We start from the raw sequence: 18,426 nt of genomic DNA on the forward strand, positions 1-18,426 counted from the left end.
TATTCTCGTATGGTTTAACTGATTCAGAGTTTCTAAATGCTCTGTTTCACAGATTAGTTCATGGTTTTTTACAGTGCATGCTTATTAACATCTGCACACTTTACGTAGGTTGTTTGTGTGATCATAACATGAAGATGTGAGCTGACAAGTCACCAAAATAACTCTACAGATCATCAAACGTTTATGCGGTTGAATCATGTAAAGTACATGAGTGGTCGTGTATTTGGCCTCAGCGGGAGTGCTCTAGATTTACACATGCTCATGCACTCATACAAATCTAGGGCAAAGGTCCAGTCCGGGAATCCAGGCCTCAGATGACCCGCCAGTGCTGGAGAGAGAAGCCAGTGTCGTTTAACACTATCATCAAATATTATCAGGAATAGAGTTTGCGCAGAACAAGCTTCAGCAGAGAGAATAACCCCACGTCCCTGATAGACTGTCTGCTGCATCTTGGCCTGTTGGGTAACTGTTATTTAACAGCTTACTAAACCGAGTATGCAACCAAAATATTCAAGAACGGGGGGGAGAGGAGATGCAAAGGCTTAACAGTCAGCATTGCAAAACTCATACAGATGAAGCGCTTCTCTGAATACTGGAAAATATCTTTTATTTTCTAAAGGTTTGCAAAGTGAATGCATTTTATTCTCTCTCTTGCTCACTCTTTTTCTGCACTAATTTATGTGATAAAGTTTTTTTTTACTTTAAAAACTTTTGTACTTTTTACATTTTATAAGATCAATATATATATATATGTATATATACAAATTTTGTGATACAATTATTAAATTGTATATATTTTTAATAATTTTGTCTCCAGATGATTCATAAAGTGTAAATCTCTCTTCTCAGATACACTGCAGAATGAATCCATGGCATGACAAAAATAGGCGTATTACTGTATAAACTAGGTCAACATTGCTTTAACATTATTTTAATTATATTATGGTGCCATGATGAAGCAATGGAAGCCATTCCACAGCGATCTGAAGAAAACCAAGGCTTTTGAGGGGTCGCTGTTGTAAGCGTGAATAAAACATGTGAGTAAAATGCCAGAGCTGGATCAGGTCCAGCAGGGATCGTCTTAAATATCCGTCTCATGGACACTCAGCTGACCCACTGTGTACCACCCGCACACACCACGCGCATCAGCCGCTGATCACGCAGCGATGCGCGCTCCTGATTGGCTGCCGCTCCGCACAGCTCTGTCGATGATTGGCTGGAGGTGAAAGCACGGCCTCCACGGCTCAGCTCCAGCTCGGTTTTCTGAAATATGTGAATGAATCGAAGTTCCAGAAACAGAGACAGTATTGATCATAATGAGACTCCAGTCCAGAGGCACAATGCAGCATCAGTATGACATCCATATCTAAAAGTGTGAGTAAAACCATCTGCATTTAAGACTGTATTTTAATTTGATCTGCTATTAATATTATTTTATTTTATATTAATTTCACGTCTAATTTCCCGAAGTGCAGATTTAATGCATTCTTTTTCTTATTTTTCCTATTATATTTATTTAATAACTGATTTTTAATAATACTGGTCAAAAATTATTAAACAAACACGATGACCATAATGATACTGATACATTTTTTTTATATATAAAACTACTTTTTTAAAGTATTGAAAATAAAACTATTATTATTGCTATATTATAATTTACATATTATATACCTGCTATGTACAAATATTATTATTACATTTGTTAGTGAAATTATGCAAATTGGCATTTGAGGTTAGTTACATAATCCATTACATTTAGGTACACTAACCAGACTACTTTTAGATTACTTTTGAGCTAACTTGTTTATTATATTGATTTTAATATGATAATCTTGTATCATATTCATATAAAAATAAAATATATTCCATATAGTTGTTGTTAACAACATGAAGTGCATTAAACATTACATTCCTGTACAACAAGGTTGGGTTTGTGAGTTTAATGAAAAGCATATTATTAATTAAATCATATTTTTTTTTAAATGTAAAGCATAAAAATGTACTTTTTTAACTTAAATGTATTTAATTTCCTTTTGTGACATCTAGCAGCCTGATTCAGACGGGAGATATTCAGAGGCTGTGGAGGCCCTGATGTCTATGAAGATGCAGCAGGAGGCTGGAAGTGTCCAGCAGAGGGAGTTTTGGCCCTTGACTCCGTCCCCTGATGCCTGCGATGACCCCCTCTCTGCTGATTTCCACCAGTCCACCTTTGTGAGTGAGACGGCACATAAAGGTGATTCTCACAAACAGATCCAGGTCATGTTTTATTTATATGAAAAAAAAAAAAAAAAAAGCATATATACCTCCATAATTCTCAATACTATAACACAAATGTAAATCTCAACCTCATTATTGTAATGTAAAAACAAATTATATACTATTTAAACTGTAAGGTATTTATGCATATGTTTTTGTACTGCATTTAAATTTAAGATTTAAATTAAGGCAAGACATTTGCCTACATTTTATTCCTAAAAACTTGGTCAAAATGTATATATATATGTGCGTGTGTGTGTCTGTGTGTGTGTGTGTGTGTGTGTGTGTGTCTGTGTGTGTGTGTGTTTGTGTGTCTGTGTGTGTGTGTGCGTGTGTGTCTGTGTCTGCGTGTGTGTGTGTGTCTGTGTGTGTGTGCGTGTGTGTCTGTGTGTGCGTGTGTGTGTGCGTGTGTGTCTGTGTCTGTGTGTGCGTGTGTGTGTGTCTGTGTGTGTGCGTGTGTCTGTGTGTGTGTGTGCGTGTGTGTGTGCGTGTGTCTGTGTGTGTGCGTGTGTCTGTGTGTGTGTCTGTGTGTGTGTGCGTCTGTGTGTGTGTGTCTGTGTGTGCGTGTGTGTCTGTCTGTGTGTGCGTGTGTGTCTGTCTGTGTGTGCGTGTCTGTGTGTGTGTCTGTGTGTGCGTGTGTGTGTCTGTGTCTGTCTGGGTGTGTCTGTGTGTGTGTCTGTGTCTGTCTGGGTGTGTCTGTGTGTGTGTCTGTGTCTGTCTGGGTGTGTCTGTGTGTGTGTGTGTGTGTCTGTGTGTGTGTCTGTGTGTGCGTGTGTGTCTGTGTGTAAATACATATATATATATTATTTATATATATATATATATATATATATATATATATATATATATATATATATATATATATATTCGGCCTGAGATATTTAAAAACTCTTTAACTCTAATATGTCAACAAAATCAAACAAGAATTTTGATCCTGACTTTATCCAAAATGTTAATAATTTTTTATAAAACTGCCTTGATTTTTTTAGAAAAGTATTGAACATTAAACAGAGTTATTATAGTAACTACAACTAAAGCCATTGTTACTTCAAATAAAATAAAATAAAACAAAATAAACAACAACAAAAATCTAATTCACTTAAATAACTAAAACTGAAAAAAAAAATATATATATAGTCATATTATAGACATTATAAATAGACATAAATAAAACTAAAGTGAAAATGGAAAAAATAAAAACTTATTCAAAATAATAATAAAAACTATAACAATATCCAAGTGATTAAATGTCACTGATAAATATTCAGATTTATGTTCTGGAAATGTTTGCAAATTAGAGCATATTTAATTAGATGCCTCATTTGTATATTTAATCTTAGCTTTTCAGAGCACTTGTGATACAAAACAGTTGTCTTAATATACTGTGATGAATCAACTGGGGGGAAATGGTGAGATCTATTAGTGAAATATGTACTTATGTCGTAAAGCCATTATAGTATAGTAATATGGCAAATACAGTAATAAAAGGACTGCATTTCAGTTATCTAATTAGCCAAAACTAAAACATCAAGGTTACAATAACGAGAGAAGCATGAAATTAATGGCACAATATGACCTGAAGATGTTTTTGTGAGATTCACCCATAAATTGAAATAAGGTAATCTGGCCAAACCGGTTTCTTTAGTTAAGTTCTAAGCAAAAACAGTCATGAATTGGTTGTATTTTTCAGGTAAGGTCATGCATGACTCCACCGCACAGCCCTGACGGCGACCCGCACCTGGGGTCAGGGGTCACGGCTTCACCTGAGGCCAGATCTCGAGCGGTCAGCGTGATCCGACACACGTCAGACGCAGACATGAACCGTCATCCCCCATCAGCCCCTGCTGCAGCGGTGTCTGATTCACTCTCAGTCTTCCAGATGCTTCCAGTGACCTCTGCAAGCTCCAGCCCTGTGCTGTTTGTGGCCAAAGCTTCAGTCGTGGTGATTCTGCCCCCTAAACAAACAGCCACAGCACCTTCATGTGGTTTGAAGTTTACCGCCATCGCTCCCGCTCCAGCCCATGACTCGTCCGCAAACAGAGCCGTCCCGTCACGGCCCCGCGATCACGTCTGCACTCATCCCGACTGCGGGAAAACATACTTCAAAAGCTCCCACCTTAAAGCACACCTGAGAACACACACAGGTACAGAGGACCATGCTTCTCATACATTTGCATGTTTAGTGTTTGCGTGATCTAGATCACTGATTTTACACTGGACATAATGTAGAGTTTCTGCAGGTTTATGAAGGAAGAAAATTTAAGGAATAAATAGAAGGAAACACAATGCATCAATATATTTTCTAAATGTCAATGTCTACACTATGAGTATTGGAAACACTTCAGAGTTTGAAAATACAACTTTTTAATTTATTTACATATAAAAACTAAATAAATATGAAATAAAATAAATATTAAATACCTCGGCTCCCAAACACAGTATCATTGATATCCTATTAGATTTATTTATTTTTATTTTTTTTGAATGAATTATTTAGGGGTTTTTTTCACTTTAAGTTTACATTTTATGTGTGTTTTGGAGAATTTTATTAGTCTTTAATTTTTTTCTTTAAATATGTTTATATAGTTTTTTATTTATTAGTTTCAGTTATTTTAGCACTTTAATTTAAACTAAACTAAAATGAGATAAGTTGTCTTGGCAACTACATGAAATTAATTTTTTATATATTCAGTTCAGTTTACATTTGCATTATTTTATTATTATTTTTCTGGTTTTAGCTAACTATAATAACCCTGCCAGTAGACCTTCTGGTCACAATGATGCTCAAAAGTCTAAAGATTCTTAAATCAAGATGCATTTACTTGAAGCAAATTGACATAAGATAAGAAGTCTTGTTTTCTCAGAAATTGGTCAGAATGAAATGAGTTTATGATTAAAATAAGATCAAATATCTGCCAAAAGTTTTCATTCCTCATTAACAGATATTTGTTCCTGTTTCAAGCATACTCAATTTTGTTCTGTTTCACAGAAAACTAGACTTCATATCATTTTTGATATTTGTATTGGAAAATAATACAGAGGGATATATCTATATATATGTGTGTGTGTGTGTGTGTGTCCCTGCAGCACAAAAGCAGTCATGAGTAACACAGGTATATTTGTATCAATAGCCAAGAATACATTGTATGGGTCAAAATTATCCTTTTATGCCAAAAATCATTAGGATATTAAGTAAAGATCGTGTTCCATGAAGATATTTTGTAAATTTCCTACTGTAAATATCAAAACTTAATTCTTGATTAGTAATATGCATTGCTAAAACTTAATTTGAACAACTTTAAAGGTGATTTTCTCAATATTTAGATTTTCAAATAGTTGTATCTCAGACAAATATTGTCCTATCATAACAAACCATACATCAATGGAAAGATTATTTATTCTGCTTTCAGAACTCAATTTAAAAAAATTGACCCTTATGACTGGTTTTGTGGCGCATACATCTAACGCCATGTCTTTATGAATTTAAGACTTTCTGCTTAAATTTAAGACAATTAAATGAAAACACCTTATTTTGTGAAATGGCAAAGACCCACAGAAACCCCATAAAGTGAAACCTCATAGTGAAGTTTGGGTTTCCATTTGCTCCAACAGGTGAGAAGCCGTTCCGGTGCTGCTGGGATGGCTGCTTGCGGCGTTTTGCCAGGTCTGATGAACTGTCTCGTCATCGCCGCACGCACACAGGAGAGAAGCGTTTCTCCTGCCCCGTTTGCCACAGCCGCTTTGTGCGCAGCGACCACCTGGCAAAACACATGCGCCGCCATCTAACGACCAGGAGAACGCCGGCGTGGCAGAAGGAGGTTTACCGTCTGAACACCATCAGTGCTGTCTGTCACCTGCAGCCTCTGGCACCTAAAACCAAGAGCTGACAGAGAGTCCGTCACACCTGGACTCCTTTAACTGTTATATATACACATACACACTACTGCTCCAAAGTTTGGAATCATCAGGATTTTTTTATGTTTTTGAAATTAGTCTTTTCTGCTCACCCAGGCTGCATTTATTTAATAAAAAATACAGTAAAAATAGTATAATTGTGAAATATTACAATTTTAAACAGCTGTTTTCTATTTCAATATATTGTAAACTGTAATTTATTTCTGTGATGCAGCGCTGTATTTTCAGCATCATTACTCCAGTCTTCAGTGTCACATGATCTTCAGAAATCATAATATGCTGATTTACTGCTCAAGAAACATTTCTGATTATTATCAATGTTGAAAACAGTTGTGCTGCCCAATATTTTTGTGGAAACCGTGATATATTTTATTTTTCAGGATTCACAGATGAAGAGAAAACTCAAAAGGACAGCATTTATTTGAAAGAAATATTTCAGATCTTTAGGATCTTGTGACACTAAAGACTGGAGTAATGAATAAATTACATTTTACAATATATTCACATAGAAAAGTTATTTTAAATTGTAATATTTCACAATATTACTTCACAAATCATTCTTATATGTGGATTTGCTGCTCAAGAAACATTTCTTATTATCAGTGTTATCTTAGTAAATGTTGAAATTTATATATATATAAAAAAAAAATGTTATATCTAAAAGGACTGACATCAGATTGAACTGTTTTTTTGCATATATAAACAAACAAGCCTTTTTTTTTTTTTTAAATCACTTTTTTCATTACTATGAAAAAAATATGGGCTTTAGATTCAGTAACCAATTCCAAACCAAAACCAAGGGTTTTGTTTGCTCACTCATTTTTAATTGTGAACTCTCACAGTAAAGGCAATGTTGTCCCAGACATTAAAATGCAAAATGAATCCACAAGGCCATTAATACCATTTTATTGACGGCAAAACTTCAAGAAAAGGTAAATGCTGTAAACAGCAAACAGTCCATAGTTTATGCTCTGACACTGAACAAACATTTCATTTGTCTAATTCCTGTTCAGTGTTGCACAGTTCATTGCTTTCACTTGCCTGGATCTTGCAGGTAAAGGGCAATATAACAGCTTCCTATCACTTCAACCAGCAGCACTTGCTCCAGCCGTCTTCAACACATTCTCATACTTGCACAATACCGTCCTGGACAAAACACACGTGTGTAATGCTGAAATAATGCTCAGCACGAATAGGCTACTGCTTAGAAAAGACCTGAAACAAACAAAAGTATGTGAAAGCAGAAACTTCCCAATTTTGTGCATTACTGCATTACAAAATGCAGCCACACACGTCATCTTTTCATTTAAATGCAAGAACTTGCTCGTCATGGCAATGCAAGCATGTACAAATATGTACAACTAGACCAGACGCTTGCACTTAGTGTCTGCATTTTCATACTTGCATCAAAGGAATAGTTCAAAAGCATTGCACCACTTGCTCAGCAATGAATCCTCTGCAGTGAATGGGTGCCGTCAGAATGAGAGTGCAAACAGCTGACAAAAACATCACAATAATCCACATGCCTGCAGCTCAACATTAAGATGTTTTTAACTTTCAACTGTTTCTTCTGGCTAAAATATGAGTCCTCTATGCATAATAACGCTTCCTCCATTGAAAAGGTTGTTTTTATCTGAATCAAGAGAGAAATCAAAACGACTTAATGATGGATTTGTTTCAGCTTTTGTCTTCTCCAGATATTAACTGATGGACTGGAGTGGTGTGGATTATTGTGATGTTTTTATCAGCTGTTTGGATTCTCATTCTGACGGCACCCATTCACTGCAGAGCATCCAGTAGTGAGACACTGATGCAGCGACACATTTCTCCAAACCTGATGAAGAAACAAACTCATTTATATCTCAGTTGAGTACATTTGCAGCAAATTTTCATTTTTGGGTAAACTACACCTTTAAAGTGCATTTTAGGCCTAAGATTTCCAACAGTTTACAAAGTTTCCATTGTATTTTGTCCACAAAAACATACCACAGTGGTCTGCTGAACTATTCCTGCAACAGTTCAAACAGGACAAAGATCACAATTTTCCAGTTTAAACATGATATTCTTAATACAAATAGCAAAAAACAAGTGCATGTTTCTTTAAAAGCATCTGATGATGTCATGAAACTAGACTCGAGCTTTAATAAATAACGTCCCCTGCTGGGTACATGACTGATTCCATTAGAATACTATATGGGTATATATAAACAGACTTAAATATAATTAATTGTATCTGTAAACGCCAACAGGCCCATTTGTTAAAGCTAATCGCACCTATTTGCTGTGTATCCATCAGTTGTGATGGTTATGAAGTTGCTCTGGTCAATAACACTTCTCCAGCTCTGGTCCCAGCCAAACTTTTTCAAAGCGACTGAAGCTTCTTAGAAGAGTCCAGGTTCTTAAGTGCTTAAAGTCAGTCTAAATAATGACATTAATAAGTGGCTTTATGTTACGCTGGGGTGGAAATGGATGCCTTGGTTATGTTTGGCTGCAGGCAACATGGTACCAGAGAGAAATTCTTCATCCTCACATCCAAAGTGATGCCACAATTATGAAGCTCTTGCCTACAGAGAGGAAAAACTGATTAAAAAGCAAAACAAATGCACCAGGTTTGAAATACCACGTACAGCGACATCCAAGATTCACTCCGTACCAGTCGCGCTCAGTGATGCTGTAGAAGACGGGCGGTTTGTGTTCCTCTCCGTTCATGAATGTGGCCCCCAGACCGTTGGCCCCAGCGTCGCTGAAAAGCAGCCAGTCTCCGACACTGAGCTCCGGCAGCAGACATCGCTCCATCACCTGATCCAGATCATCAGCAGACGGACCCCACAGACTGCTGGAGAACAGCGGCTCTTCTGAGCTCACCTCCTGACAAAACCCCACATTACACATGATCACTGAGAGCATCGGCTTAGACAGCCTGTGATGGGCTCAATCACAAAAGATGACGTTCAAATCTTTTAAAATCTTTTTTTTAGTCCAACAAGTAGAGAAGCTCACACACATAATTGAGAACACTATCTTACAATGTGCTTTTATTCAGAGGCCAGAAAAGTGCTCCGTGCACAGACAAGGACTATTTTCAGTTCTCATCGTCAGTGTCACACTGGTGTTTTGGCCTCTGAATAAAAGCATATTGTGAGCAACTTTTCTACTATTATGTATGCAAACTTATCTATTTGTTGGGAGTTATATTTTTTGAGCTTTAGTGAAGTATTATCCATTTACACATTTTTTTTACTATTTAACGTGGACGTTTCACATCTTTCATATTTAAAAATCTTTCTTAGAAATGTAAAACTCACTGACAAAAAAACAACATCAAAATGAATTTCAGTTTAGTAATTATTAACACGTTCACTTTTAAACAGATCTCCTAAAACCATTGCATGTATGAAATACTGTGAATATTTTGAAATGTATTTTCATGCATATTAAAAAAAAAATATCCGTAAATGTTTGCTGATGTTTATACATTAGAGAATTGGTCTCAAACTCAATTCCTGGAGGGCCGCAGCTCTGCACAGTTTAGCTCCAAATCACACCTGCTTGGAAATTTCTAGTGATCCTGAAGAGCTTGATTAGCTAGATCAGGCGTGTTTGATTAGGGTTGGAACTAAACTGTGCAGAGCTGTGGCCCTCCAGGAATTGAGTTTGAGACCAGTGCATTAGATCAAGGTCACATTACTAATTTTTTTTTTTTTTTTTGAGAAAAATAGAAATATTTACCTTGTGTGCCAAAGGCATCGATATTGCATCTTCACACAGCAGCTTATTGGCAAAAGACCCATAAACCCCATCGTTCATGTAGTAGAGAAACTCAGGCTCATCGTTTGCAGACAGTGCTTCTGAAAAAACACAGTAAACACTGTATAATCAGTGCATCACCTATTAGACATGCAGTAGGATTTTGTTTAATATGTACAGTAAGGCTGGGCAATATTGCAAAATAAAATTTTATATAACAAGTATATGTAATATAAAATTTGTATATATATATATATATATATATATATATATATATATATATAAAAATATATCAGAGCATGTGAGCGAAGCGGAGCGGCGTGACGCTTTGTGGGTGTGTGCTCCGCTCAGTCGCTCACGACCAAACCATACGCTCCGCTAATGTTCCACTCACGCTCACCGGTAAACCAAATCCCGCTCAGGCATAACATTTCTCTGGAAGGCCTAATTGTGTTTTTTTCCCTGTTTATAATGAAATTTGTAACGGCAATGTTCTAGGGTGACGTTCAGCTTGCACTTTTTCAAATTAATTTAATTAATTTAAATGTATTAAATTAAAATTATTAATGAAGCCACTTGGCAAACCTTCCTAAAAAATGTAATAACTGAAAAAAGTAGGCTATATTTGATTTTCATTAGGCCTACTTTATTTCCATGAAAACACAGCTTCAGTTATTGTGCAACAGAACATTCAAAACATGCACACAAGATGAAATAAATGCGCTCATATCATGTGCGCGTCTTGTTTTTATATGCGCGAGATTTGACACTATAAACGCCATACACACCTTGCTTATCAGGCCCATGAAAAGCACACAAAAGATGAAATGCACATAAAGAATTATTTAGTTGCGTTAATAAAAGAAACACACTTTCTAAAAAAACAAAACTGCGGGGAAATGCGGTCTATAAAAATGTCTGTCAGTCTTTAAAGGATTTTAGAATTTACTTTTAGAAACATTAGACAAACTACTGCTTATTCCACAGATTCTTGAACTAGAAAATTACCAAAGTGCATTTTGGGTTGAGCGAGCGGTGCTGGGCGTATTGATCGTTTTCACGTGACGTCACACCCTTATAGGAACACCCACCTGGCGGGCAAAACGAAGCTTTGCTCCACTGACCACCAGCTATTTTTACGCAGATTGCATTAAGTAATAATGTAGTAAAATGCAGATATTAAAAGGCGAGATTCAGTGGACACCTTATTATTATTATTATAGGCAAGAGGAAGTCGTGGCCTAATGGTTAGAGAGTCGGACTCGTAATCGAAAGGTTGCGGGTTCGAGTCCCCGGCCGGCAGGGATTGTAGGTGGGGGGAGTGAATGTACAGCGCTCTCTCCACCCTCAATACCACGACTGAGGTGCCCTTGAGCAAGGCACCGAACCCCCAACTGCTCCCCGGGCGCCGCAGCATAAAATGGCTGCCCACTGCTCCGGGTGTGTGTTCACGGTGTGTGTGTTCACTGCTGTGTGTGTGTGCGTTGGATGGGATACACGCAGAGCACGAATTCCGAGTATGGGTCACCATACTTGGCAGTATGTCACTTCACTTCAGATATAAACACAATGTGCAAAGTTTCACATTAAATGGCTTCCCATAGAAAACCATTAGAAGGAAAACACTGAACCGTTAAGCGGACTGCATTCATGTTCCTGGCCTCATCTGCTTGCCCATGTAAAACATGCATCATTAATGTGGCGATTACGGAATTTTATCTTTTAATATTACTGTTTTAAATATATTAAGGCACTTTAAGTGTTTTTACAACGTTTTGTCACACGGTTTATGATTGAAATATTGCCGCGGATGCTTAATATGGATTGCAAATGGCCAAAAACATTGCAAATGTTTTATTCTTTTGAGAGGTGATCTAAATATTTGCGGCTGGGAAACAGATGAAAACTTGACATGCTTGTGCAGCAGTTCTATGGATGTTTTGCCCTCCAGGTCGCGCTCTCTGCTCCGAAGGAAATATATATATGTATATATGTATACATTAGGGATGTAACGATTACCGGTTTGACGATAAATCATGATAAAATTTCCCGCGGTTAGTATTACCGTTTCATATTTTAATTATCATTAAAACCGTATTCGATTACCGTGATTTAAACAACTCGCGATAAATAAATACTGTCCAGCATAAAGCAGAGTGTAACAGTGTCACGAGCGCACGGCAGCACAGTAGTTTCGTTCTGAGTGAAAATAGGGCGGAAAAGCTGGGAGGTTTTAAAAGAGTGCTAAGGGAATTATACAAATTAATCTATCAATGAATTAATTATATGAATGTACCTCTGAAGGTTCGGACTGTCTTCAGAAACGATTTGATGGCATTTTGTTCTCATCTTCGCTCCATGTAATACCTAAAGGAAGTGTTCGCGGAGTTCACAGGAATCAGCTGTAATTCAGCTTTTCCGTATAAAGCGCCACCTGCTGCCAGAGAGTGGATTTACAGACACTTATTTACATTCAGTCTGTGTGCAGTTTCTGTCTGGCCAAAAAATTGACCAAATTTGCATGACCTGCTGTAAATTTTAACCGGTTGATGAAAAACAAACTTATGTACATTTAAACAATTCAGATATGCTATATAGAATTATTTATGGAGCAGATAAAATACATATAATCATTTATTAATTATCATTTTAATTTAACCCTTTTCTTTAAAGGCTGAAATGTGTGGTCTACCTTTATGTTAAACTTTTTCAAAGCTTTATTTGAACATTTACATTATTTATTTGAACATGCTATTAAACTGGTGTCAGTCAAGTTGTCATTTAAAATCCAGACCTCATTGGTAATGTTATTGTTTTAGTGATTATGCAAACAAAAAGTCATTTTATTTGCTGTTTGTTGATTTTTAAGTATGAAACTTGGTGAAGTGATTTATGTTTCGGTACTTTTTGAACATCTCCAGCACATTTTAACAATACCGTGATAATACTGATAACCGTGATAATTTTGGTCACTATAATCGTGATGAGAAATTTTCATACCGTTACATCCCTAGTATACATACATACATACAAACACACAAATATATAATTATGAACATATGATGACTAGCACTCACTGTGTGGTTGACCACTGAAATCACAAGCCACTGTTTTCTTGGCGATTATATTCACGGCCAGCGTGAAGGCAGATGACACATAATAAGCTCCGGGTTCAGCGATGATCGTCAAGCCGGTCGAGAGAGGAAAATACATGTCCAGCATGGGTTTCAGCATCTGGTTGACCTGCACATAAAAACAACATCAGAAGCTCAGGGGAAATGCAAAAACAATTACATAGAAAATGCATTACATAGAAATGCAAAAACAATCTTATAAATGTACAGTAGAATACAGTACCTTGTCTAACTGCACCTCACTTCCATCAAAGCCACCGCCGACATCCAGAATACTCATCTTAAAGCCGAGCTCCTCCTAAGATCAAATTCATTTATAACACGTTACCAAGGGGGAAATAAATACTGAAAGTGACATTTAGATAAATAAAGATCATTCCCTCGGGGTTAGGTAGGGAAACTCATGGCACAATCAGATCAGAATTCGATCCATGACTGCATGAGCGATGACTCACCCCCATATCAAAGACACAGCGAGCATCAGAAACAGCATGAGAGAACGCTTGTGCATCCTGACAACAACTGGGAACGTTGAATCTGTGAGTAAAGCATGAAATTAAAACTCATTCACTTCCTGCATAAATGTCCTTGGCGTAACCATGCATGAATCATAAAAAAAAATAAAAAAAAAGTTAGTTCTGAGAATAGCTCGATCATTACTTCCATACTCACAAGCTTTAATATCTAATGCATCACATCGAACTCAATTTACCCTTAAACTAATTTCCAGAGGCAATTTTACTTTTATAAGGGCATTTTCTATCCTTATTAGATCTATGCATCATCTTTTGTGTCAAATCTTTCCATTTAAACAATAAATTCAATTAGAATAAGACTAAGCTATTGACTGTTACCAATCAAAAGAAATCAATATCAACAAAATCCATTTTTCCATCACAGAAATGGCACAGAAGCTGCATCTGAAACACCATTAAGCAGTATTTACACTGCAATTACAATTGCATAAATATTACTATGAGATCAATGTTTTTCAAATAAGATTTTGAATATTGAGCTTTTTTTTTTTTTTAAATTAAACAATAATTTAAATATTTTAAACTAAAATTGCCAGTAGGTGGGAGCAAGTCTCCGTCTTAATAAGTGAGCCATTTACTAAACCAATTTGTTCAAAGGCTAATTCATTCATGAACAAAGCAAGTGTCTGTCTTTATGAATGGATCACTGATTCCTTCAGAAACACGGTTTTGCTTGGAGATGCATAACGGTTCTGCTGCTGCTTTGTTTAGGACCATTTTAATTGGCAAAACAGAATAAAAAAACGATACATATTGCATGCCCCTACTATGACATCAGAAATTGTGATGTCCAAATAATGTTTGAGGCCACTGTGACTTCTAAATGACTCGTATTCCATATTCTCTCAAAACTCAAGAGACTCACTTGACTCCTGTAACATGCAGGCTGAGCTCTCTGGCACACTCCAGCAGATGTCTGCAGTCCTTCAGTGTGGAGCCGAACGGTATGGCCGTCTCCTCTCGGTCGCAGCAGCTCTCCGATGTCAACAGCAGCAACACCCTGTTGCAGAAAACCAGTTCAAGAAGAGAAGAATCCAGTGCATTAGTGTGAATGCAGCCTATTAAAGCTGCTGCTGTCTATCATCAGTGATTATCAAACAGCAATAACACAGAGAAAAATCTCTCACTGCCCTTGTCTGGAAAATGTTTAGATGGTAAAAGCACTTTTTGCTTGTGATATTATATACACATATATAATTGGATCTTGATTCCCAGAATCTGAATTGGATTGTGAGGTTTCTAAAGATTCCCACCCCTACTGTGATATTTCACTTTATTATTTTACATATGTTTGCATTGTGATAAGCCTAGTCACTGCAGTGTGACGACATAACTCACTTTGCTTTGGGATGGCATCGTGCAATCTTCCTCAGCTCCACCTCATTATCGCAAACCAGGAGGGGGATGTTGTGTTTGGCTGCGTATTTGATATGGGAGAGTTGTTTACACGTGCCGCCAAGAATGATGTCCTGAGACAGGACGCCAAAGCCCTTCACTAAGTCCAACTCATGCTGAAAGACAAGCACAGCAGCCAATACTGATGACACACATAAAGCAGCAAACAAAAGTAATAATACATTTCAAAAATAGTTTTAAGACAGACACAAATATAGAACCAGACTGTTATTTTAGGACAATGAATAGTCTAGTTTTAGCGAGAGAGGAGATATTTATATTTACTTTGTTTGAACAAACAAAGCCAGTTCCGAGGGCAGCCAAGATTTCAACGACCACAGGGCTGCTGTTGCTCTTGAGTGTGTAGAAAGGCCGAATCTGGTCCATTTTAGTTCTCCAGAGAACTTGCTGCTGCACAATCACCCCCAGGTCAGCAACAAAAAATGCACTCTTCAGTGCCTAAAGGAAAAAACAACTCACGTCATGCTTTGGTATAACAAGAAAAGGCACAATAAATGAAGCAATAAAGCAGAATTCCCTTTTTATACTTACAAGAGTTTGATCGTGGATGTGTTTATCGATCACATCTCGGAGAGCTGCGCTTTCTTCCAGCAGCTCAACAGAAAAGCGCGGTTCATCCAGAGTTCCCTTCATACTCATCCGTAATCTGATGACTGGCATAAAGCAGGTCACCTATTTATGAGAACCTTCAGAGCTCTTGGGTCCTAGCGATATCCACTGTAAACACAAGACATGCGGAAAAAAAATCAGTAAATTCAAGCTTATGTAAATTATAGGGCATAAGCAATTACAGTCATAAGATTTTCAGTCATTTATTTAATTAAATAGAGATGTTTTATTTACATATTAAAAGATTGAAAAATATCTACCTTATTATATGAAACAATAAGCATATATTTTGATATTAATGGATTTGCTTTGAAAGTGTGATTTTGAAAGGCATCATTGTTTCATTGTGTGAATTGCATCTATATTTATTGCTCTTTTGTATTCTAGGTTATTTAAACTGTACAAATAGGTATGACACATTCAATGTCATGTTAGACGTCGCAGCAGAAAGACTCCTGCAGTGCACATCGATCAGAGCAGCAGGTCAGAAGAGTCACTGACCTCGGCCATCCATTCTCAAAGCAGGTCTAAAAACAGCTACAGACTGAATCTGCTTAGTAAGGGTGGGCAAATCAGAACTTCCTCATGCATGTATACAGTAGCACACCATAAGTGAGGATACAGCAATGTCAACCTACAGGGACAGGTCAGAGGTCGACCTCTCCAGCTATCAGCTAGGATCCCAAGGGGGCTCTGCGTTGAAATCGAACTGCTCACGGTAGACACAAGTCCCTAAGCTGTTCTCGTAGTTCACGTGCACCTGCAAAAGACCATAAAAATCAGAAATGAGGGTGTGTCAAAGAATAGAAAACAATAACTAGAGTAGAACAATCAGCGGCACTGTTAAAGTATATAATATATATACTGATGCTTTTAAGCTGTATGGATGAAGAAACAGAAAAACTTTTCAAAGCTATTTTTTATTTATTTACACACACTTTTCCTAATATATTCCAAGGACACTTTATATTAAGTATACACAAAGAATGGGGAAAATATGCACACACACACACACAGACTGTTATTAGAAAATACATAGTATTAATAATACATATTACTTCAATTAGATGTAATATCATTTTAATGACAATAATTAATAATAAGAAGTGTTTTTCATTCTCAAACCAAATTTTAAACTGATTACACATACAATTTCAAGCTGTTTATTTTCTGAAAACATAACTAAATAAATATAAGTAACGTTAATTTATACAATGAATATCGAAATTAGATAACCGGAAATTAACGAGGCGCCAATTCCTCATGTTTTTTCATCTCTCATATAATAGAGATGGTCTATAAGGTCTCTCATATAATTTTTTTCAGCAGTTAACAAAAACTCCTTGGTTTATCAGTTGACATTGACATCATTAGTGTTTATTAGTGATGATTCGCGATAAGATTTATATTACACTGTAATTTATTGCTAAGCGTCACTTAGCCAGCTAACGCTAGCAGCTAAATTACCGGTATTCAAGCCATACGCTATTTATCTAAATAACATTAAAACATAACGAGTTAATTCAGACTGAAAGCAGACAAGTGTTAATAAACAACTCGAATATTTTCGTCAAATATGAACACGAGGCTAACAGACACACGTTAGCTTATAACCCCAGAGCTACTTACACGGGAGAAATCGCGAGAATTTGAGGTAAACAGTCTTCTCTTTTTTGGTGGAATTTTTACAGAATAATGCGAGCACCGATATGAGAGATAATGTTAATGTTTAGAGCCATATATCTGCGTACAATCCAATGAGCCTCGGACGGTTGTGAAGGTTGAGGGATGAAGCGCGTGAAGGAGGCGGGGCGATAATTTAAATGAAGTGGTGAAGGGCGTGAGGAGGCGGGGCTGTTATGTTAATTAGGCGGTGAAGCGCATGAAAGGGGCGGGCGTTCACCGCAATGCGTAGAAAAGTGGGTGGAGCTTCAGTTTGAATGATATGAGCGAGTGAAAGGAGCGGGGCTTAATTTATGCGGTGAAAGGGGCGGGGCTTTTGTTTAAATAATTTGATGAGAGTGAAAGCAGCGGGACAGTCAGACTCAAAATAAGAGTTTTGTTTTGTTCTTGTAATCCACTTCTGTTAGCTTTGAGTCGATCTATATGCTAGTGCAGCTTATAAGTGTTGAATAAAATGCAGTCAGCCAGTTTAAAACTAAACAACCTTATTTCTATCTGCTACGAGGTAATCTTTAGGTTTTTTTAGAGTATATTAACAAAAATAAAATTAACATTTCCAAATGAAATCACACTGGATGAATCAAATTAAGGAGCCTAAGTCAACAATGCAACAACAAAAAGTCACAATTTAAACAAATACAGACAACATGACATAATGTGCATGCATTATTTCAAGATTGTTGATAATCTTCATACATTAACAAGTGCATGGAGTTGCAAAGCATAAACAATGGCAAACGGTTAACTTATATGCATAACAAAACGTTTTATCTGAACTATTTTTTATAACTTCCTTGTATTGTATAATGCATAGACTACTATAATATATAGTATATTACATAGTATACAAATACCTTAAAAATACCATCATTTTTATTAAGAAGGAAGAGTGACATCTCGTACCTGAATGCCCAAAGAGCCTTCATCGTCTCACCTACAAACTTCCTGTCAGAACAATGTCCATTTTGCACTTTTATAGCGTGATTCCGGATATAACATGATAAATAATTCTGAATTTATTGCACTGTATGTTAATGTCTGGAATGACAGAATGTCCTCTACAGTATCTTCCTCTCTTCATATAGATGAGCTGCTGCTTCAGTGTCCAGTTTCTGATGAAATGAATC

The 18,426-nt window shown here is 36.7% G+C and overlaps 2 protein-coding genes across 4 annotated transcripts; one reads left to right on the top strand and one right to left on the bottom strand.

The window, feature by feature from the left end:
- Positions 1-1,291: 1,291 nt before the first annotated feature.
- Positions 1,292-7,058, top strand: klf10 (Kruppel like factor 10). Of its 2 annotated transcripts, none has more exons than XM_079445374.1 (4): positions 1,292-1,374; positions 2,050-2,214; positions 3,950-4,403; positions 5,872-7,058. In XM_079445374.1, exons 1-4 carry the CDS (start codon positions 1,354-1,356, stop codon positions 6,144-6,146), a joined length of 915 nt encoding a protein of 304 aa, XP_079301500.1. In that variant the 5' UTR covers positions 1,292-1,353; the 3' UTR covers positions 6,147-7,058. The 2 variants fall into 2 exon arrangements, with proteins under 2 accessions (XP_079301500.1, XP_079301501.1); XM_079445375.1 differs by having other exon boundaries at positions 1,307-1,374; positions 2,053-2,214; positions 5,872-6,281.
- Positions 7,059-18,426, bottom strand: LOC306887545 (antizyme inhibitor 1-like). 2 transcript variants are annotated; one of them, XM_079445373.1, is made up of 12 exons: positions 18,203-18,426; positions 16,255-16,376; positions 15,539-15,724; positions 15,272-15,445; positions 14,930-15,102; positions 14,457-14,591; positions 13,511-13,592; positions 13,279-13,353; positions 12,999-13,164; positions 9,904-10,022; positions 8,828-9,042; positions 7,059-8,738 (listed from the first exon to the last, which is right to left on the bottom strand). In XM_079445373.1, the coding sequence occupies exons 3-12, from the start codon at positions 15,665-15,667 to the stop codon at positions 8,624-8,626; spliced, it is 1,383 nt and encodes a 460-aa protein (XP_079301499.1). In that variant the 5' UTR covers positions 15,668-15,724; positions 16,255-16,376; positions 18,203-18,426; the 3' UTR covers positions 7,059-8,623. The 2 variants fall into 2 exon arrangements, with proteins under 2 accessions (XP_079301499.1, XP_079301498.1); XM_079445372.1 differs by lacking the exon at positions 18,203-18,426 and adding an exon at positions 17,246-17,446.

Source organism: Barbus barbus (genome assembly GCF_936440315.1).
Source record: "Barbus barbus genome assembly, chromosome: 21".
Taxonomy (NCBI): Eukaryota; Metazoa; Chordata; class Actinopteri; order Cypriniformes; family Cyprinidae; genus Barbus; species Barbus barbus.

Bases quoted from the DNA above. Each gene is read 5' to 3' on its own strand.
- LOC306887545 (XM_079445373.1), bottom strand. From the start codon at position 15,667: ATGCCAGTCATCAGATTACGGATGAGTATGAAGGGAACTCTGGATGAA. The intron at 13,593-14,456 runs GTGAGTCTCTTG...CTTTACTCACAG, and splicing joins CTGCATGTTACAGGAGTCAA to ATTCAACGTTCCCAGTTGTT. The intron at 10,023-12,998 runs GTGAGTGCTAGT...GTGTTTTTTCAG, and splicing joins TTTCAGTGGTCAACCACACA to AAGCACTGTCTGCAAACGAT.
- klf10 (XM_079445374.1), top strand. From the start codon at position 1,354: ATGACATCCATATCTAAAAGT. The intron at 1,375-2,049 runs GTGAGTAAAACC...TGTGACATCTAG, and splicing joins TGACATCCATATCTAAAAGT to CAGCCTGATTCAGACGGGAG. The intron at 4,404-5,871 runs GTACAGAGGACC...TTGCTCCAACAG, and splicing joins ACACCTGAGAACACACACAG to GTGAGAAGCCGTTCCGGTGC.